The sequence below is a fragment of the Neoarius graeffei genome, chromosome 8 (assembly GCF_027579695.1).
Source record: "Neoarius graeffei isolate fNeoGra1 chromosome 8, fNeoGra1.pri, whole genome shotgun sequence".
Taxonomy (NCBI): domain Eukaryota; kingdom Metazoa; phylum Chordata; class Actinopteri; order Siluriformes; family Ariidae; genus Neoarius; species Neoarius graeffei.
In genome coordinates, this window is record NC_083576.1 from 47,490,923 (window position 1) to 47,514,346 (window position 23,424).

The 23,424-nt window shown below is 40.2% G+C and overlaps 1 protein-coding gene across 2 annotated transcripts in view; it reads right to left on the reverse strand.

Annotated features, from left to right (window-relative positions):
• Positions 1–23,424, reverse strand: part of apln (apelin) — a 41,337-nt gene that overhangs the window by 12,970 nt on the left and 4,943 nt on the right. For both annotated transcript variants that reach the window (XM_060926919.1, XM_060926918.1), the window contains exon 2: positions 4,631–4,803. In XM_060926919.1, the coding sequence (XP_060782902.1) occupies positions 4,637–4,803 (167 nt within the window). In that variant the 3' untranslated portion in view covers positions 4,631–4,636. The remainder of the gene's footprint in view (positions 1–4,630; positions 4,804–23,424) is intronic.

The window sequence follows — 23,424 nt, forward strand, 5'->3', positions numbered from 1 at the left end:
TTATCAGACATTGCACCAAAAATTGAGGATCTTTGCAAGGCAAAGCAGGCTCAGGTCTCACATTAACATCGCCTACCTGCAAGCTTCTGTAAAACATGCAGACGATATGCCTATTATTAGGCCTAGTAATAATAACAATAATAAAGCATAAATTCATATCAGAGGTCTAGTGCCAATTCCCAGTTATAGCAATAGCCTAGTAATGATAATAGGCCTACTGATGATAATAATAATAATAATAATAATAATAATAATAATAATAACAGCAAAACATGTAACCTCATAATTATACAGCTATAGCCTAGTAATGATAATAGGCCTACCACTACTCATAATAATAATAGTAATAATAATAATGTCTGCAAGCTCACATTAGAAGTCTGATGCTACTTCCAGTTATAACAATAGCCTAGTAATGATGATAGGCCTACCTAACGCTACTGATAATAATAATAATAATAATAATAATAATAATAATAATAATAATAATAATAATAGTGTTTGCCTAAAAATAATAGTCTATCTATCTATCTATCTATCTATCTATCTATCTATCTATCTATGCAAGGTGGTGTAGTGGGGGTGGGGCCGGTAAGGGGGGGTGCCGGGAGGAGGGGGAGCCCCAACTGCAATGAACCAGATTGGGGGGGGGCAGCTTGAAAAAGGTTGAGAACCCCTGGCCTAATCAAAGCCCAGACCTCAATCCAATTGAGAATCTGTGGCATAAATTGAAAATTGCTGTACACTAACGCAACCCACCTAACTTGAAGGAGTTGGAGCAGTTTTGCCTTGAGGAATGGGTAAAAATCCCAGTGGCTATATGTGCTAAGCTAATAGAGACATACCCCAAGAGACTTGCAGCTGTAATTGCAGCAAAGGGTGGCTCTAAAAAGTATTGAATTTGGCAGGGGTGAATACCTATGCACACTCCAGATTTTTGTTTTTTCATCTTAATTGTTTGTGTCACAATAAAACAACGATTTTCACCTTTAAAGTGGTAGGCATGTTGTATAAATTAAATGGTGCTAACCCCCGAAAATCCATTTTAATTCCAGCTTGTAATGCGACAAAACAGGACAGACACCAAGGGGGATGAATACTTTTTCCAAGACACTGTATCAGCAATATCACGCTTGAGGTCATGCTGTTGTACTGAATATCAGCACAGCTGTGATTCGGTCATAAACATAGATGTGCTTCTGTCTTTATTAGAATTCATTGACATTCTTTGCTGAAGAAGGAATCTAGTCTACAGTAATGCATAAGGTCTGTTGCAAGCAAGGCTGCTGTGGACTGTAATAGTCAGTCGTGGTTATATTTACTTGTCTAAACAAGGCATTTGACACCGTTAAGGTCAGCTGGTCAGCTAAGGGGAGAAAATCAAGAGTTATTCCTCTTGTTCCATTTGTTACGGACACACTGTTCAGTTCCACTGCCACTTATTCAGAGTGTAGTTTAATTAAAGAACCATTAATTGTCGCCCAGAAGAGGATGTGTTCCCTTTTGAGCCTGGTTCCTCTCAAGATTTCTTCCTCATGTCATCTCAGGGAGTTTATCCTTTTACCTGTTGCCTCTGACTTGCTTACTCGGGATCAAAATCGAAATCCATATCCAGATTTCTGTAAAAATGCAAAATGTCCATTTTTAAAAGCACTTTGTAAATAAAACTGAATTGAATTGAATCATTCAACATCTTTCTATTAACCCAGTTGTTTTCTTCCACTTGGCATGTACAATGTCATGCTGTTTCAAAATGTATGCCTGTGATCATCAGGAAACAAATTAGCAAACATGATCCATCCATCATCTGTAGCCACTTATCCTGTTCTACAGGGTTGCAGGCAAGCTGGAGCCTATCCCAGCTGACTATGGGTGAGAAGTGGGGTACACCCTGGACAAGTCGCCAGGTTATCGCAGGGCTGACATAGAGACAAACAGCCATTCACACTCATAGTCAATTTAGAGCCACCAATTAGCCTAACCTGCATGTCTTTGGACTGTGGAGGAAAACGGAGCACCTGGAGGAAACCAACGCAGTCACAGGGAGAACATGCAAACTCTAGCCTTGCCAGCCATTGGGCTTGAACCCAGGACCTTCTTGCTGTGAGGCGACACTGCTAACCACTACGCCACCATGCCGCCCTAGCAAACATGATAAAAAATGAAATTAGTCTTTCGAGTTAAAGTGCTTTTTTCAACGGTTCCCTGCCTATATGCTAAACTAGAGGAGCGTTCATTCTTCTGGTCAGGCTGCACCCAGTTTCAGGTGTGGTTGATGAAGTACAAGGCAGCTTTTGTCACCCATTGAAAAATGTGATATACATTAGCCACATGCAGGTTAGAGGCTCAGTGCACGGTTATCCCAGGTGGCGAACATTTGTGATTTACTCTGTGATTCATATTTTTTCTTTACTAAATAATTATTAGTCTAGCAACATTATAGTGTTCCATTGAAATAGTGACAAGCTTCAAATGGATTTCATTAGATTAGCTTTTGAACATGGAATGTTGTGGTTTGAGAGTCCATAATTGTTCTCATGGTGCCATTCACTGGCAGCTTGATTGGCACACTAGTCAAGCGAAATGAGCTGGCTCAGTCAACTACGTCTGCCGGGATGTGGGTGAAAAGGCTGAACAGGATGAACTCTGAACTCCAGGAAGGCATGAGAGGAGCCGAAGAAGAGGATGAATGAAAGAGAAGTCTTCATGTTGTTTGGGTTTGAAGTGCTGGTTTGGAGTGTGCATTGTGAATCACTCAGCCGTTTCCTTTAATAGAGCTACACAACTTCCTGCAGATTCCCTGATTGTGCCCCGCCAAAATTCTGGGCTTCAAAAACAAGCATTGACTGCCTAACTCGCCAAGAGAATACCTCATTTTTAACTGGCCAGGAGAGGCATTGAACACTTAAAGGCATGCGTAGTCCCACAAGTACAGGCTTCCATGCCATGGGCCTGCTCTTTGTGTTCACCTTTGTAGCGTCACCACTGCTTTTTTTTCTCTCGGATCACAGGAGAGAGTGAATAGGGGATAGAAAATTCCCAGACAAAATCGGGCCAAAACAATAACAAACTATAATTCACCATCGATTGTAAAACTGTGAAGGATATGGGGGCTTGGGTTTCTCTTCTTTTGGAGCTTTCATCTCCATGCCTTGAAGAACAATTAACTATACTAGAAAGGGTTGACTTGCCTGCATCTGCTGAAAGGATTAATTGCATATGAGGTTAATTTATAGCAGGACTTGTGTTATGGGATTGCTACCTCCTGCAGGGGTATTATACCATGCAGAGTTTATCTGTTCTGCATTTTGTGTATGTGTGTGTGTGTGTGTGTGTGTGTGTTACGTAGGTTTGTTACATAGGTGTTTTTATTTAATTGCCAAAATGTATGTGAAATCTCTTCCTTACAACTTATATAATGTGGTTACACTCTGTCATCTATATAATCAGCAGCAAAGTTTGTCTTGAGCTAACGTCGCCATTTCTCGAGGGATTTTCACCAAATTTGGCAAGTAGGTCCGGGGATGACCCGGAATTTTGCAGATATAAGCAAAATTCATGTACAGGCCCCAGGGAGGTCCCTGGGGTGCACAACATCCACCCACCCCCTCCCTCAATGCCTTTCATGTTACATTTATCAACACAAAGTCTCGACAGATCTTCACTAAACTTGGCACGTAGGTACAGGAGATAGCCACAATTTGGCAGAATTCAGAAATTCCATATTTGGGCTCCAGGGGTCCCCGGTGGGCCCCTAGGTGGTGGATGTTTGGATGAAGTAAGAAGTATGTAGCAACAAAGTATCTTTCATTTCTTGGTGGATATCTTCTCTCCACCCTTCCAACTGACTATTGTATTACTCTTAAAACCCTTTTTCTAATATATATATATATATATATATATATATATATATATATATATATATATATATATATATATATATATATAACACAGCATGTTTTATCAGAACCTGAAATGTAAAAATCTACAAAGTGAAAATATTTTCCCAGGAGAAATGTATATAGCTTATATTTGTGTTGCTCTAATAAAGAATATAAAACTAGAATTGTTTGTTTTTAATATATTATATGTCACATACTAAAAAAAATTACGTCCAAGCTTCACCCCCCCCCCCCCCCCCCAGGAACCCGGGCAAAGCCGGGCAACCTGTTAGTTCTAGATATACCATAGAGCTACTCAAAATGAGTCGATGTATTGAACCCAGTGTAAAGTACAGTCATGGCATAAAAAACTATGATTTTTACTGTGTAAACAACAGAGAAAAATGAGGATACATCAGTTACATTTCTCCTCTCCTCATTTTACATTTAATTTTCCTCTGATTTCCTTGGTGTGCAGTGTTGCGGGGGGGGGCTTTTTCATTTAGAAATGAAAGTACTACATTTTTTTGTTTTTTTTTCCCAAGGAAAAATGATTAGCTGTTGTATGCTATTGAATGTGCTTTTCATTTCTTTCTTTGTAAGGACTGTAAGAAAGTGGAAAGCCTGGCCCTTTGTTGTGTCCTTTCTAATTTGTTCATATCCATTTCAAATGAATTTTCATCAATCTTCTGATTTGTTAAAACATCAATTGTCTGTCTCAGCAATGAGTTGTGTATTTTAAGACTAACCTTGATCTAAAATGGCATGGGCCCCTTGTGGGACAGGCGGGGTCGAGGGCGCCTCCTCCTCCATCCGGAGGGTCTTTGGTTCCGGCCAGCTCGGGCAGGGTTCTGACGCACAGGAGCCCTCATGCTACCCGGCTCCTCCAGCTCCTTGCTATGCTCAGTGGAGGTCACTAGACCTGTAGGGCAGAGAAAGAACACTGTATTCCATACTGATGGATTTGGCATATATACATTTTACTTTGACCATCTCCTGATTTTAATTCCATAAAGTGCTTGTCTTACGAAAATGATATCATAAAATCCCGGGTCTTCTGTGTGTGATATGCTTAAATAGGTTGTAAAGTTCACCGATAAATAAAAAAAATTGGCTTGAAAAAGAAATTTTTAGCATCTGAATTCTGTTCCAAAAATCACTAAAAGCTTGTCCACTATTGCTAGATCACAGCGATTTACAGGTCAGTGGCGCTGCATGTGTAACGTCATATCCGCCACTGCCTTCTTTTGTGTCCACACTGACTCTATTCACCCAATTGATCTGATTGACTCATATTTGTGTTTCCTTTTCTTTTACTTTATGTTCCAGCCTTTTAATTTTGGACCGTAGAGCTTCCTTATCTGATTTCACAGTTAGGCAGTTATCACACTGTAAATTAGAGGGAAAAGGTGTGCTTGATGACAATGGCTGTCTTGTAAAGTCTGGAGTGAGAGTTATAAAAGTACTTGAATGAGACAGTGGAGTTGTAAAAACCTTTTATGGTTGCAGAGGTATAGTGATTTTAGTAAAAATCAATAATGGTAATTGCGCACTGACCCCCCCCCCCCCCCCCCCCCCCCCACCACCACCACCACCACCTAACATTGTAGCACAAAATAGAAAGGGTCTACATGGTCTTAACTGGGACTGTTAGAAGCAGAAAAGGTTGTAGTTTTATGAGCAACTTAGTTTTGGAGGTTAACCCTAACAAATTCCTGGCTGTTGCGAGCTCACTGCGCACAATGCATATGGCACAACGCGCCACCCGCTCCTGCTGGCTCCAGAGCTAAAAGTGAAAGTGCCTAACACTTGCTGTGTGGTGAGCGCTTTACTCTTTGGGATGGCGCTTCTGAATTTTGTTTCTATGGGGTGCCAAGTGTCACCGGGCCCATTTCGTGGATGAAATGCATTTCGTCCATCAGAGAATGCATTTCGTCATCACAAAATGCATTTCGTCGGACGAAGTGCACTTCATCCATCACCGGGCCCATTTCATGGACGAAATGCATTTCGTCCATCACAGAATGCATTTCGTCATCACAAAATGCATTTCGTCGGACGAAATGCATTTCGTGATGACGAAATGCATTTCGTGGGACGAAATACATTTTGTGATGACGAAATGCATTCTGTGATGGACGAAATGCATTTCGTCCCACGAAATGAATTTCGTCCATCACGAAATGCATTTTGTCCACAGAATGCATTTCGTCGGACGAAATGCATTTCGTCCATCACAAAATGCATTTCATCGGACGGAATGCATTCTGTGATTGACGAAATTCATTTCGTGATCTACCATACTGCATTCTGTGGACAAAATGCATTTCGTGATGGACGAAATGCATTTCGTGGTACGAAATGCATTTCATCCATCACAGAATGCATTTCGTCATCACAAAATGCATTTCGTCCATCACAAAATGCATTCCGTCCAACGAAATGCATTTCGTGATGGACGAAATGCATTTCGTACCACGAAATGCATTTCGTGATGACGAAATGCATTCTATGATGGATGAAATGCATTTCGTCCGACGAAATGCATTTTGTGATGACAAAATGCATTCTGTGATGGACGAAATGCATTTCGTCCGACAAAATGCATTCTGTGATGGACGAAATGCATTTCGTCCGACGAAATGCATTCTGTGATGGACGAAATGCATTTCGTCCGACGAAATGTATTCTGTGATGGACGAAATGCATTTTGTCCGACGAAATGCATTTTGTGATGACGAAATCCATTCTGTGATGGACGAAATGCATTCTGTGATGGACGAAATGCATTTCGTCCACGAAATGGGCCCGGTGACACTTGGCACCCCATATGTTTCCAGACAAAATGAACTGCTCCGGATACCAGACATCACTCAAATCCTTCTATCTGAATTTGCTTCACAAATTTATCTTTTTCAAAATGTATAGAGCAGACACCAAACCATACTGTCAGCTTGAAGTTACCTCTCTTTGTCTGTATAAATCAAATCCATACATTCTGTAAGTGTCCTGCCGACTTTAGGCTATGATGGACTAAAAGTACCCTTTTTTAAAAAATCGGTTACACTTGAACAGCCTTGAAGGACACACCTCTTAGGAGGCATGCTTTGGTTTTAATTTTGTTTTGGAATAAAAAAAAAATTAAAAACGTGCTACACTTTGCAAAGCAGACAAAGCCAGAGATGCCGTCAAACTTTCAAGCGTTGCACATATGACGTCACCTCCTTTGAATTAACAATAACTTACCAGGAATGCATTCGTGTAATAGCGGACTTAAAGAGCCAAACTTTACTGGCTAAATCGAACATGTTCCTGGTCTCGTATTAAAATATAATTTAGACAGTAAACTATTTAACATGTCTAGTTTTATAAAGTATAATTTCCAGGGGTGATGTCATTTTCGTAAGACTAACACTTTAAACTGTGTCAAGAGCTCAGCAGGTCCACACAACCATTCCTCAGTCTCATCATCACATACCTTCCCTCGCACTGTCACTGCTATTTCTTAATCATATGATTTAAGGTGGATTACTGAATAATATGGGTTGTTGTTGTTGTTGTTGTTGTTTTGCCATTATTGGCTTAACATAACAAAACTCAGTCATGAAGCACTGTAAAAAGGTGCGACAGTCTGGTGATCTCAGTCAGAGAGTGGTATTTACTAAGTACATTCACTCTGTCTTATACAGTGGGGTCCAAAAGTATTAGACTATGAGTGAAAATGCTTCTGCCTGGCATACTTTTTCAAATTAACATAAAGCTTTTCATTACAAAGAATATTTTCAGTAACAACTTGCATGAACAGGAGAATCTTTCAAGTATTTTCATGAATTTCTCATGAGTTTCTTAGTATTTCGTACATCCCCCTTTTGCTTTAATGACAATGTGCACTCAAGCTGCCATGGACTCCAGAAGTGTGTGCAAAACCTTATGATCCATTATAGATCAGATCCACCTGAGTGGTGTCTGAATACGTGCTTTAATGAAAGGGATAAAACTCACGGAAAATCTGATCTTTTGTCCAAAGCAGTTAACATGGTCAATATCACAAATTTAAATACATTGCTTACATTTAAATTGTAATGTAGATATTCTGCAACATCTTGTATATTGAATAATCAAGATGTTACACATTTCCTTTTTTGTTTTTGAAAATTCGATCTTCTAAATCTTTCTGTTTATTTGCAGTTTTAAGGAAAAAAAATAATCCCAGATTTTTAATTTGATCTCAGCCATTTAGGCCTCACATTATACAGTGTTTTGCAAAAGTATTCATCCCCCTTGGTGTTTGTCCTGTTTTGTCGCATTACAAGCTGGAATTAAAATGGATTTTTTAGGGGTTAGCACCATTTGATTTACACAACATGCCTACCACTTTAAAGGTGCAAATTGTTGTTTTATTGTGACACAAACAGCAATTAAGATGAAAAAACAGAAATCTGGAGCATACATAGGTATTCACTCCCTTTCATATGAAACCCCTAAATAAGAGCTGCTCCAACCGATTCACTTCATAAGTCACATAATTAGTTGATTAAGATCCACCTGTGTGCAATCAAAGTGTCACATGATCTGTCACATGATGTCTGTATAAATCACCCTGTTCTGGAAGGACCCTGATTCTGCAACACTACTAAGCAAGCAACATGAAAACCAAGGAGCCTCCAAACAGGTCAGAGACAAAGTTGTGGAGAAGTATAGATCAGGGTTGGGTTATAAAAAATATCCCAAACTTTGAATATCCCAGGGAGCACCATTAAATCCATTATAGCAAAATGGAAAGAATATGTTACCACTACAAACCTGACGAGAGAAGGCCGCCCACCAAAACTCACAGACCAGGCAAGGAGGGCATTAATCAGAGATGCAACAAAAACACCAAAGGTAACACTGAAGGAGCTGCAAAGATCCACATCGGAGATGGGAGTATCTGTCCATAGGACCACTTTAAGCCGTACACTCCACAGAGCGGGGCTTTATGGAAGAGTGGCCAGAAAAAAGTAATTGCTTAAGAAAACATGTTTGGAATTGGCACAACAGCATGTGGCAGACTCCCCAAACACATGGAAGACGATTTTCTGGTCAGTTGAGACTAAAATTGATCTTTTTGGCCATCATGGGAAATGTCATGTGTGGTACAAACCCAACACCCTGAGAACACCATTCCTACAGTGAAGCATGGTGGTGGCATCATCATGCTGTGGGGATATTTTTCATCTGCAGGGACAGGAAAGCTGGTCAGGACTGAAGGAAAGATAGATGGCACTAAATACAGGGCAGTTCTGGAAGAAAACTTGTTTGAGTCGGCCAGAGGTTTGAGACTGGATTGAAGGTTCACATTTCAGCAGGACAATGACCCTAAACATACTGCTAAAGCTACACTGGAGTGGTTTAAAGGGAAACATTTAAATGTCTTGGAATGGCCTAATCAAAGCCTCAATCCAATTGAGAATCTGTGACATAAATTGAAGATTGCTGTACACCAACACAACCCATCTAACTTGAAGGAGTTGGAGCAGTTTTGCCTTGAGGAATGGGCAAAAATCCCAGCAGCTAGATGTGCTAAGCTAATAGAGACATACCTCAAGAGACTTGCAGCTGTAATTGCAGCAAAAGGTGGCTCTAGAAAGTATTGACTTTGGGGGGTGAATAGCTATGCACACTCCAGATTTCTGTTTTTTTTTTCATCTTAATTATTGTTTGTGTCACAATAAAACAACAATTTGCACCTTTAAAGTTGTAGGCATGTTGTGTAAATCAAATGGTGCTAACCCCCAAAATCCATTTTAATTCCAGCTTGTAATGCAACAAAACAGGACAAACACCAAGGGGGATGAATACTTTTGCAAAACACTGTATGTGTAACTTAATATTTCCAAATCACTTTTTCCACATATACAGGTTTTTTGAAAATGTAGTACTGTATATAAAAACTTTTCATTTAATAGGTTGCAGCAGGGGTGGCACGGTGGTGTAGTGGTTAGCGCTGTCGCCTCACAGCAAGAAGGTCCTGGGTTCGAGCCCCGGGGCCGGTGAGGGCCTTTCTGTGTGGAGTTTGCATGTTCTCCCCGTGTCCGCGTGGGTTTCCTCCGGGTGCTCCGGTTTCCCCCACAGTCCAAAGACATGCAGGTTAGGTTAACTGGTGACTCTAAATTGACCGTAGGTGTGAGTGTGAATGGTTGTCTGTGTCTATGTGTCAGCCCTGTGATGACCTGGCGACTTGTCCAGGGTGTACCCCGCCTTTCGCCTGTAGTCAGCTGGGATAGGCTCCAGCTTGCCTGCGACCCTGTAGAAGGATAAAGCGGCTAGAGATAATGAGATGAGATGAGGTTGCAGCAGAAATGAATCCAAATGCTTTCTAAAAATAGAAAGTCATAGTTTCATGTGTTCTTTTCTCTAGATGGTGTCGATAATGAATCTCTCCTATATGATAAAACTCTTATATCCAGGAAACTTTAAATTAACATGACACAAGCCATTTTCATGCAGGTTTCCTTTCATGCAATCCCTTGTTTGATTTGAATTTTGAGAACATTATCATAATTTAGAGAAAATTGAATGGCAAGAGGTATTCTCATGTGCTCAGTGAAGACGGCATGTAGCTTATGTAAACTATGTAAACTCAGTTTTTGTAGATGCATTTGATCTGTATGTCGCCATCCTTATAGTTGAGGGTTAGCCATCCAGGGAACTGTTCTGCAACTAGCTTCCATGAATTCTCTTGGGTGATTATAGCACACCAGAGGGGCCCAAACCCTCATCTGGTGGTGGACACACATTCACACCTATGGGCAATTTAGTGTAGCCAATTTAACTAATCTGCCCATCTTTGGACTGTGCGAGGAAACCCACACAGACATGGGGCGAGCATACAAACTCCACACAGAAAGGCCCCAGTCGGCCATGAGGTTGGAACCCAGAACCTTCTTGCTATGAGGCAACAGTGCCACCCAGATGCTTTTGATAGAGATAACTAAATATGCTTCAGAAACACTTGTGCTCACTTATGTTTTTTTTTTAACCCCGTTACCATTCCTGCCCACAGCACTTTTCAAAACATGCCCATGTTATTTAATTTGATTCCATATAGGGTAATATGGTAAATATTCATGGGTGCCTCAAAAAAGGGTTCCTCAAACTTCTTATGTGGTTCTACTTAGAATTCTTTTGGCTCTACGGTTCTGCAGAGAATCCTTAGAGGGAACAAAGTAAACAATTCCAATGAGTGTACATGAAACACAGCATTTAAAGATTTTGATTAAATGGTTACACCATCATGAGGTTTTCCTCACATCTCTGTGTTGTACTCAGAGAAGTAAAACAGCTCATGAACAGCTCGTTTGCACAGACATGTGAGTGAGGATTTGTATGAGCACACCGTAAGTCTTGACGAAACCCAGATGTTTCATATCATCACGCAATAACTGTAGTAAGATCTTTTAAACTGCTTTATACACTAGAGTGTGGTCCGATTCTCCCAAACCTTTCACCTTAGTAGGAAATCAAAGCAGTGCTCCAGGGTGTGAGGGTTTGGAGTATCATCATCTGCTCGCTGATATCTGATGTGACTAATCTCACGAGTGATTCCATCACTGATCTCCACTTTCTGTTCGATGACATTACTGACTCCAGGAATGCCTTGCATGAGAAAGCTACTAATGTGCATACATCATGGGAAAATTAGGGAGCGGATTTATGGTAATTCAAGCATCAGAAATGAATTGAATATAATGTGAAGCTCATAAAAACCTGTTTAATTATTAAATTGCTATTGCTTCTCAGTGCTGATTTGGTGAACATCCAAGCCACCATTTCCAAGCAATTTGCTTTATAACATATTTCACACAATGAAGGTCTTAATCATTTCCTAGCATGCTTTGTGAATTAATATCCACATCTCTCTCTCTCTCTCTCCCCAGTTATAACCTTTGCATATATCTTTTCATCCAAGCCTCAAGTTTTGTGCCAAAATCACAGCCAGAAAGACGCATCAGCTAATAAAAAAGCATTTTTCATTCAGAGCTTCCTATTTAGCTTTCCTGTCAAGAACGAGAATTTGTTTAAACAGGCAACATGTATTCCTGAAGCCTAGCCAGGTCTTTCATTAAGTCTGTTCATTACTTTGACATTTCAGCTAATTAATATCCTTTGCTAACCTTCGACAAGAATTTTGGAAGAGAAATTTCTGTCACATGCACTCACAATATCGGCTTCTCGAAAATATTAATTCAAGAAGCCAATTCCACTGCCTTTCCCTTAGTGGAATACAACACGTACAAATCTTACAAATCAAGTCTTATATTCAAGTTAATCATCTTTACTTGCTGTGTAACACGTTTACATGAGAACAGTTGATTAATTCATTCAAGGCATAGAAAGACTCCATTACATTACAAACCCCCCCCCCCCCCCCCCCCCCCCCACACACACACACACGCAAAATCCGACTTTCCTCCAGGCAACCTAATTCTGTACTTATCCTCTTGCTATTGGATCAAAAGCAGAATTAATGAAGGAGGTTTATATACCGTATTTGCTCAACACACACACACACACACACACACACACACACGCACACACAGTTAACTCATGTCTACTTAATAGCTGGTGGGGGAGGTAGAAGGTGAAGGGTTAAAATGTAAAAAGGCTCCATGTGTGAGTGCGGTTAGAACCGACAGGAAGCTTTTCTCCCCCAAGAGTAACAGAAAAACACACAATGGGTCTTAACCATGATCTAATTGTCGGTGCAACCATCATTCAGTCCTGCACGTCCCTGAAACATGACAGGAAGAACAGACGCAAACTGTCTGAAAGGGATAATGAAGAATGTCCCAGCTTGGCCTCAGAACAGATTGTAATTACAACTGAACAAGCTGAAAGCTGCTTATCAATATATTGCATTCACTCTTCTCCCAGTGCTCAGTCTTGTCATAACATTTCTCCTTAATGAACAATTTAAGGTTTCCTGCCATCACAGGCTGCCTGTCTTTGCCCAGTGTTTTGAGGACATACATCTGAGTTTGGGTCAAAAAACCATAATGTAAGCTGCTAAAAATAAAACCTCCGGCAGCCATTAGAACAACGTTTATGAATTAACTTTTAACATCCAGAGGAAACTTAATCAGACAGATGCGCTAAATATTGAGGGGGAAGTCTATTTTAGGCACATAGAGTCACTCTCAGTGACTGTTTCACAGCTCTTGACTTTGTCTCAAACCACACAGTCCTTTATAGACCTCTGGTGGATGCTGCATCCTTTTAAACGCCATCAAAAATGATGGCAAAATGACAAGGACATAACAGCGGATGTATTTCATCAGTTTCTTATCCCGCTCATCATGCTGTAAAAAGTAAAGTGCCCTGTCCTCGAATTATATTGACAATTATGGTAATAAAGTGACTGTGCTTCCAGAAACTTCTCATGGTGCAACTATGCTTATCATGTCTCATGAGAAATTCATGCTAAATCAAATGAATGACATGAATGTGGTTTGGTTTAAGCCAAATAAAGTTGCAAGAAAAAGTACCCTGCTTTCCATAGTTCATTTGCAAGTGTGAGACCATAACTCCTCTTTAGACATCCCTCAGTAAGATGAAGTTTATAACCACTAGACCTTGCTGTTTAACCCACTGCTTGATCATGATGCTTCATAATTCATTCATCGTACTTTTGAAAAAAGAAGAATAAAGAAAGAAAATGAAAAAAGAGCAAAGTTTTTTGGTGCCTTCTTTCAGCTCAACTGAAGATGGTAGTGCAGCAGTGACTATTCCCATTTCAGTGTGTGACAGACTGCTCCATCCTCCAGAGTCATGATGAATAGCCAGAAGTGCTACTATTTCATTTTCTTCTCCCTGCCTTGGTGCACTCCTTGGGTGCTATCCATTATGTTGGCTTTTTCACACGACTGCCTTGTTGCTGCTGGACATACCGAGGTTGATAGCCTGTTTCTCTAAATCCACAGTCTGTATCTCATGCGGACAACTTGTGCCTCTTCAAGCGCTTGTCTGGCAGAGGAAGAAAGAGCCACAGGGCACGGGGCAGTTATGAACAGCCGGTTGAGTTTGATGGGCACCTCACTGACACCCTGTGTGGAGCTTAAAATGTACAAAATGCCCCAAGTATAGGTGCACTGCACCTATATATATATATATATATATATATATATATATATATATATATATATACATATATATATATATATATATATATATATAAGAAGGACACATGATCATTATTAAGGATGCTTTAGAGACATGTTTTGGAGAGCATATACATGGAAAGTCCAGATGGATTTAATCTATTCGCCACTACTCCAGGAAGTGAGAGATTAGATCTATTTATGTGCAAAGCAGAACCAGGTGAGGACAGCACAGCGTTCCTCTATAGGGAGATGTATTACATGTCTTTTCACTCCTCAAATTCAACCTTTGGTACTTATCCCATGCTGCTTAAGCTGCCTCATTGGAAGGTTATTTGTGTGCAGATCATTCCATTCATTTATCGTCTCTCTTTACCGTGCATTTTATATACAGCTCTGGGAAAAAAAAATTTAAAATAAGAGGCCACTTTTAATGGTGACCACCATTTTTAAATTTTTTTTTTCCAGAACTGTATATCATATTTAGAATAAGCCATGAACATGGAAACAATAGCTGAATAGGACATGCTTGGCCAGCATGGAAAGAACTGTAGTGAAGGATGAGGAGAAAAAAAATTAACAAAGAAAAAGGCTGGTAAGACCTACTAAATGGACAAAGACGGATAATAATTTGAAGACACTTATGCCAGCTTCATCAGCAAACCTGGCACGGTGGTGTAGTGGTTCGCGCTGTCGCCTCACAGCAAGAAGGTCCGGGTTCGAGCCCCGTGGCCGGCGAGGGCCTTTCTGTGCGGAGTTTGCATGTTCTCCCCGTGTCCGCGTGGGTTTCCTCCGGGTGCTCCGGTTTCCCCCACAGTCCAAAGACATGCAGGTTAGGTTAACTGGTGACTCTAAATTGACCGTAGGTGTGAATGTGAGTGTGAATGGTTGTCTGTGTCTATGTGTCAGCCCTGTGATCACCTGGCGACTTGTCCAGGGTGTACCCCGCCTTTCGCCCGTAGTCAGCTGGGATAGGCTCCAGCTTGCCTGCGACCCTGTAGAAGGATAAAGCCTCTAGAGATGAGATGAGATATTTATTTATTTATTTCCCACTCGCCCCTCCTTCGGGTGGTCTTGTGACAAAGTGACAAAGTTTGTTTGTTTGTTTGTCTTGAGCTAATGTCGCTTTTTTTTGACTGATTTTCACCAAATTTGGCAAGTAGGTTGGGGGATGACCCAGAATTTTGCAGATTTAAACAAAATTCATGTACAGGCCCCAGGGAGGTCCTTGGGGGACAAGGCAATCTTTGTTTATTTGTTTGTCTTGAGTGAATGTTGCCATTTCTCAATGAATTTTCACCAAATTTGACAAGTTGGTAGGGGGATGACCCGGAATTTTGGAGATACAAGCAAAATTCATGTACGGGCCCCAGGAAGGTCCCTGGGGTCACAACATCCACCCACCCCCTCCCTCAATGCCTTTCATGTTACATTTATCAACAAAACTTTCGACAGATCTTCAGCCACAATTTGGCAGAACTCAGAAATTCCATATTTGGGCCCCAGGTAGTGGATGCTTGGATTTTTGTTTGTCTTGGGTTAACGTCACCATTTCTCAACGGCTCTTCACCAAATTTGACATGAAAGTCTGGGGGCAACCCAGAATTTTGCAAAACCCAAGCAATGCCCAGGTAACCTGCTAGTGTGTGTGTGTGTATATATATATAATATATAATATGATATATATATATCAGGGCTCTGGGCAGGACATTTGAGTTTTTCCATATCAACCTTAGCAAGCCATGTCTTCATGGATCTCACTTTGTGCACAGGGACATTGTCATGCTGTAACATTCTACAACATACAATGACATCCTATACAAGTACTTCCAACTTTGTGGCAACAGTTGGAGGAAGACTCCCATATGGGTATTATGGTCAGGTTTTCATATTCTTTTAGCCATATAGTGTATATTTACACAGTTCTGCATGTATTAAACAAAAATACATGTTTAAATCAAAATTTCATTTTGTCATGGTGTTGAAAAGTCTGCTGTAGCCTTAAACATTCTACAGCTTGTTTCCAATGATGGGTACAAAACAACCATGGATAGAGCATCTGAACCACAGAAGAGTGCTGAATAAATGCTACACTAGCAGTGTACCACAAAGCCAGAGGTGAAGAATTCATTCAGATAAAAACCAGCCCTTGGCTTTTTAGACAATTTGCATGTGTGTGTTTGAAGTGTACTAAATTTTAGATTATATTTATACAACACCATCAGGTACGTGCATGAGAGTGAGCACTGGGGTGTGGATCCCCATGGGTGTGTAACCATAGCACTTCAGAGCTGTGATACCCAATCCTTTGAAGAACCTTCATTCACTAAAATGAGAGAGAGAATCAAGAAACATACATTGCATACATACTATATACAAATATATATGAAACAAATAATATTTCAAGAGGATATTACACACTGGTGTGAAGATATGAAGTTTATCTTCGAATGTTGAATGTATATTTCACGAGTGAGCGAAATATTCTTCAACATGAAAAGATAAACTTCATATCTTCACGCCACCATTTAATATTCTTTTTATGATCTAGACACATTCACAAAAAAGTACACAAATTTTTCAAAACAATTCATCAGTATTATCACGAGTGAGGATATTGGAAAATATGTTACTCAATATCCATGAAAAATACGAGTAGCGTATTTCCCAGTAAAACACTCATGTCTATATAATAAATATATTTATACGCCACTCATATTTTTCATACAAACTGCATCCCAGAAATTGAGTAACATATTTTCCAATATCCTCATTCAGTGAATTGTTTTGATAAATTTGGGTACTTTTTGTTTGTGAATGTGTCTGTATAATAAAAAGAACATGACATGTTGGCTTCAAGATATGAAGTTTATCTTATTGTGTTGAAAAACTCATATTTTCCATACGAAATACATCACGGATCTGAGTAATAGAAATATTTCCCAATATTTCACTCCGATGACATCAATCCCAGTGTTTTTCTCACTGACTAGATGCATGCTGTGAAAATGTGAACCGGTTCAAAATTAAAGTTTTTTTTAATAACTTGCGTACTTTTTTGTGTATGTGTTTATATCATATAAAAGACATTACAAAATATGTGGCGTGAAGATTTGAAGTTTATCTTCTCGGGTTGAAAAATATACATTCAGATATATTTCATATGTATTCACGACTCGAAGATAAGCTTCATATCTTTGCGCCACGATGTAATATCCTCTCGAAATTTCATATGTTTCATATATATGTTTTTTCGAACAATGTGCGGTGTATTGTAAGGTATTAGCTCTTTGTTATTTTATTTATTCTTTTTTGTCACTATTTTTCATTTTCTTTCTTTTGTATGTACAAATAATTACATTTTTATACATGTTCGAAATAAATAAATTCATTCATTCATTCATTCATTCATTCATTCATATATTCATATATAGTATGCATGCAATGCATGATTCTTGATTCTCTCTCTTTTGTCTCATATTCTCTCTCATTTAGTTTATATATATATATATATATATATATATATATATATATATATATGGGGGCGGCACGGTGGTGTAGTGGTTAGCGCTGTCGCCTCACAGCATGAAGGTCCTGGGATCGAGCCCCAGGGCCGGCGAGGGCCTTTCTGTGTGGAGTTTGCATGTTCTCCCCGTGTCCGCGTGGGTTTCCTCCGGGTGCTCCGGTTTCCCCCACAGTCCAAAGACATGCAGGTTAGGTTAACTGGTGACTCTAAATTGACCGTAGGTGTGAATGTGAGTGTGAATGGTTGTCTGTGTCTATGTGTCAGCCCTGTGATCACCTGGCGACTTGTCCAGGGTGTACCCCGCCTTTCGCCCGTAGTCAGCTGGGATAGGCTCCAGCTTGCCTGTGACCCTGTAGAACAGGATAAAGTGGCTAGAGATAATGATATGATATGATATATATATATATATATATATATAAAACTAAATGAGAAATCATAAATAACAATAAAGAAAATAGCAAGAAATCAAAAAAACAGTAATCATTTCATATTACTGTTATATCAGTAATCAAATAATTTGAATATATATATATATATATATATTGAAATCAAAGTCCTTCCCACTTTTCCGTAGCCCTCGGCCTCTCACCTATTACATAGCTAGGGCTACAGTGGGGGGTAGTCCTCTGGTAACCGCAAGAGTTTGACTCCTCACTCGCATCTGTATTGCAGTGTGCCTTGCCAGACGGCAGTAGGTACCATTTTTATGACAGTCTTTGGTATGACCCGACTGTGAGTAGAACTCGCAATCTCCCGATCGAGAGGCAGACAACACACTAACCACTAGGCCAACTCGCGGTCATTACTATATGTTGGTTGTCTCTATATAGGTTGTGTTAACCCTGTGATAGCTTGGTGACCTGCCCAGGATGTATACATATGGAGATATTCCATATATATATATATATATATATATATATATATATATATATATATATATATATATATATATATATATATGGAATTTTGTGGTAAGCCAATCAGTGTTTAAAAAATGTTTAATATTTTAGATACTTCAATGTAGTCACCGTTTACCTTGATGACGCCTATTGGCATTATCTTAACCAGCTTCATGAGGTAGTCACCTGGAACACTTGCCTTCTTAACGCATTCGAGATCAAACAGTAAATAGTAAATAATAACAATACAGAAAATAGCAAGAAATCAAAAAACAGTAATCATTTCTGATCTGAGCAAAAAATAATAAGACTTGTAAATGGCCATAGAGTGCTCCTGCTTGAGCTGTTTTATTATTTTCTCCACTACACACAAATCTGTGCCAAGCCCAATAATCTGTAGCCTGCCAAGCCATCCTCCACTTAGTCATAGTAGAACACAGGCATTATATCCCTAATAAGATGAGAATTAAGACAAAGTGCTAGCTTCGACACAGTATAAGCCCCTGTTAATGCATAACTCATTATACGTACAGTCAGTACACGTGAAGTCCCTCAGTGAGCTACTTGGCATATGGAAATGAAGGTAAGGAAACCACGGCCGTTGTTTGAGCTGCATATGAAATCAGAAGTCTTCCATTCTGAATCGTTCTGCCTTTTGCAGCCCGAGAGTCACAGCGCTGCTTATCACATGCCTACCAGTAGCACAGGGCCTTGGCAGAAACTGGTACCAATCTCTTGTCGACTTTCAGACCATGTTACCATGGCAGCCGTTCTGAAAGGCGCTCAGTCAGGACCAAAAGGAATGATATTGCGAATTGGAATTGAGTCCCAGGTTTTACACATTTCAGGTTTTGTGCCCTCAGTGCTTCATTAGCATCTGCTGGACAAGGTGGGTTATGCAGTGCATGTGGTCCAGCACATTGCTGGTCGTGAATGTTTTGGAAGTATGGAACTGTTTGATATGCAGCAACGTGTGACTGTCATAGTAATGCACATGGGAGGAAATGAAGAACAGCTTTGTTTGGTGCTGCCCCACAGAGGAAAAACAAGTGCACACAAACTAGTCCCAGTATGCTGTCTTTCTTCTTACTCAACCCACAAAAGTTGCTCCTTTTTGCAACCTATTACTAAGAAGAAAAGAGGCTGTACCCTGCTTTAAAACAAAACAAAAAATCAAACATGTACTTTGTCGTTATTCAGCTCTCTGATCTTGTCTGACACATTCAGATGGCACGCAGCTTTGGAAACTACACATGACCCAAATTAGTGCACTGCTTTAATGATGAGGTGAGAAATGGCCCAGTTCCAAGTGATCAGAGCGCAGGTTCAAAGCGGCGAGGCTGCCTGCAGCCGGGAATGCTAATGAAGCTCAACGAAAGAGAGCAAGAGACAGAAAGCTGAACAGTTGCTCTGGATCGACAGGGGTGAATCAGTGGGTAGAGGTTACTGCAGGTTGGGTCGTCTAATTCACTGAGCTGCTCACACAAGAGCAGCAATATTAAGCAAGATTTCTCATGAATCAGCTCCAGGCAGTATGCCATTTTAGAGAGGAGTTACAATCAGGAGAGGTTTGGGGAGGCTGAGTTTCGGATATTGCAAGGAAAGTGCAGATTTTCATATCTTGCGTGGCAAAAGAAGCTGCATCACTGATAAACTGTGATGAATCCCTTGCACCTCTGATCACTGAATCATAGTATTCATCAGTGCTGAATTTGTGTGTTGTGACTCGATGCGTGCTGGGGGGTCAGCTGCAGTGCCCCTGTTTTGGGTCTGTGCCACACTACAGGGTGACTTAGAGTAATGCCAACACTGTACACATTTTGTGCTGAGAGAACATATTTTGATCCCTGTGTTCTCTGTTCAAAATCTCCTCAGTCAGTAGAAAATATTTCGAATGTAATGAATAAAGGGTGAGCAACCCATAACTAGCTACTGTAAGCAACTGATTTGATTTTAATATATAATTACTGAATCAGATGGAAAGCTGGAAGCATCCTGGAGTCTTTCCAATTCCTAAATATTTGCTCTGGTTCTCATGGTGCATTTTCAGGTCATTGAGGTTGCAGCTGCAGTTTGTTTTGTTTATCTGTGTTGCATATTAACCAATATGTGTATACATGTGCTGAAATGAAATGCAGCGCTCTTTGGTGCTTCCAGGAAAGACTTTTGCCTTAAATAGATATGTTTATGGGCTTGTGCCACTTTAAAGAGTAAACTATTCACACTAAGGGAACGAGTGTTTTTTTTTTTAAACGAGAACAGTGGCTACAACATTGGCTTGGATTTACTGCAAACATAACATTATTTCATATTAAATCCTGCCGATAAAATGGAGTCATATATAATAAATATATACTGCACATGTAGCACTGTCGCCTCACAGCAAGAAGGTCCTGGGTTTGAGCCCAGCAGCTGACGAGGGCCTTTCTGTGCGGAGTTTGCATGTTCTCCCCGTGTCCGCGTGGGTTTCCTCCGGGTGCTCCGGTTTCCCCCACAGTCCAAAGACATGCAGGTTAGGTTAACTGGTGACTCTAAATTGACCGTAGGTGTAAATGCGAGTGTGAATGGTTGTTTGTCTCTGTGTCAGCCCTGTGATGACCTGGCGACTTGTCCAGGGTGTACCCCGCCTCTCGCCCATAGTCAGTTGGGATAGGCTCCAGCTTGCCTGCGACCCTGTAGAACAGGATACGTGGCTACAGATGATGGATGGATGGATGTACATACCACCCAGCCATATATTAACTGTTACAAGCTTAGTACGGCGAAGACTGAACGACTTCACGGCGTATTATTTTTATTCAATTATTTGAAAAGGCAATGCGTACCTATCCTGTAGCATGGGCCTATAAATTGTGGGAATTCTCAGTGGACATGGAAAGTGTTTCCCAACTCTCAACCACTTCTCTGCGATCCACTTTCAGTTCTTCTCATTAAAGCAACTTCGCCCGAACAGCATACTAATACTAGGAAACTATGGACTGGGCACCACAATATCAGCTCATATAACTTACAGCCTGTGAAGACAAATTGTTGTGGTGACCTTTTTTCTGCCTTTTATATCTGAACTGAAATGAGAAATTTCTGCTCTAGTATAGTTGTTTTGTTTATTTATTTATTTATTTATTTATTTTCTCTGAGTGCAATATTGTTCGGACTTTATGATTTTCTCGCCACATGTTTTAGAAATTGAACGTGAATGCAATTAAATTCTATTTAATCCTGATGCGTCTTCACAAGCTTAGCTCGCTGTTCATAAAAACGTCTTCCCCGATCACATCTGATTGGCAGCGGCCATGAAACTAATGCTTTATGTTCAAACAGGGATCCATAAATCACTTTATTATTCAGCCAGCATGGATGGTGTGAGGAGTTTGGAATGTCTGGCTTTAATTAACCAGTTAAAGCGAAAGAGAAGGAGGCAGACTGGGGAGGTTTCAGGTGATAGACTGTGTTCAATAGCAATGTTCCAGCCGATTCTGATAAACAAAAGGGATTGTGATGCCCTCGCCGTTTGCTCGTGCAAAGTCTTACAGATTAGCAGCAGTGACAGCGTGTTGATCTGGCCGAAGGAAGCAGGCTGGCTGGATGCTTTAGAAGCTCAGAAGCTGCCAGTACATGAGGCTCACTACTCTTGCCAGATGCCCGAGTGGAAACACTGAGCTTCAAGCAGCAACTTTTAAGAAAGCTACTAAATCTTTTATGTTCCCTGCAGAAGTACACCTGCGATAGTGGCAGAACAAGAAAGACCACCAGCTGGGAAAGTTTTAAAGGCAGTTGAATATTTTAGTGCCTGTGTACACCTCTGTTGTGCAGTCTGGACTGTGTGCCTGCTTGAATATTTTATTGTTTTACCCTTTGAGTGTGTAGGTCAAGGTGAGCTGATTTACACAAAGGACATCGAATTGCATAATGCTGGCTGACATGCCAATTATTTCCTATTTCCCATAGCCACTTGGTAGCATTTTTAAGTTCATGTCCAAAGTGAGTTCGGACATAACAACGGTGCACTTGTCATTTTACAGAAGTGTTTGTTTTTTAATAACACCAGAACTATTATTAATTCTCTTTATTAGCAAACAATAAAACGAGACACATATTCTTTTAACTGCTTGGGAAAACCATTCTCATGAAGCCATTCATTCATTCATTCATTCATTCATTTTCTATTGTGCTGATATATTGTGGGTCGCGGGTAAGCTGGGGCCAATCACAGCTGATATTGGGCTTCTTGTGAAGCCATATATTTCAACATAATGGTCACACATGAATCTGCTAAAACAAATTATTGTGTCCTCATAACAGCCGACACTTGATATTGACACAATTCGATTCATTATTTTATTGTTGCTCCTGTTTACAGGAAGCAATATAAAAACACTGTGGCTGAAATTAATAAAACATATACGTATGTAGGTTTTGCATATCGTTGTTCATGTTGCAGCCATATTGGCGTTATGTTTTTATACACATGTAATTGGTGAAATCTGATAGGGTGGGGTTTATTTGTTCATTTGTTTGTTTGTTTGTTTCATTCAATAGGACATGTCCACAATGCTGTAAGAACTCGTGCTCAGAATACTGTTGCACGAAACAGCCAAAAGTTTGGCAATCATGATTTAGTCCCACTTTGTTATAACAACCTCCACTCTTCTGGGAATGCTTTCCACCAGGTGTGTAATACTCGAGTCCAGGACTCAGACTTGAGTCTGACTCGTGCCCTAATTTTAAGAACTCATGATTTGACTTGGACTTGAGCACTGATGACTCGGACTCGTGCATTAACTGCATCCAGACTCGTAAACTGGAGACAAGGACTTGGATTTTTTCTTTTTATGCTAAGTTTTTGCAAGAGAATGCACATTCACTTGTTCACACGTCATGTTCAGGAACGAACTAATGTTAATGGCGCTAAAATGCCTGGAGAGAATGCCCCGACGATTGTCCGCTTTGCTTATGCAGACTTCTTGTGCCATGGGGAA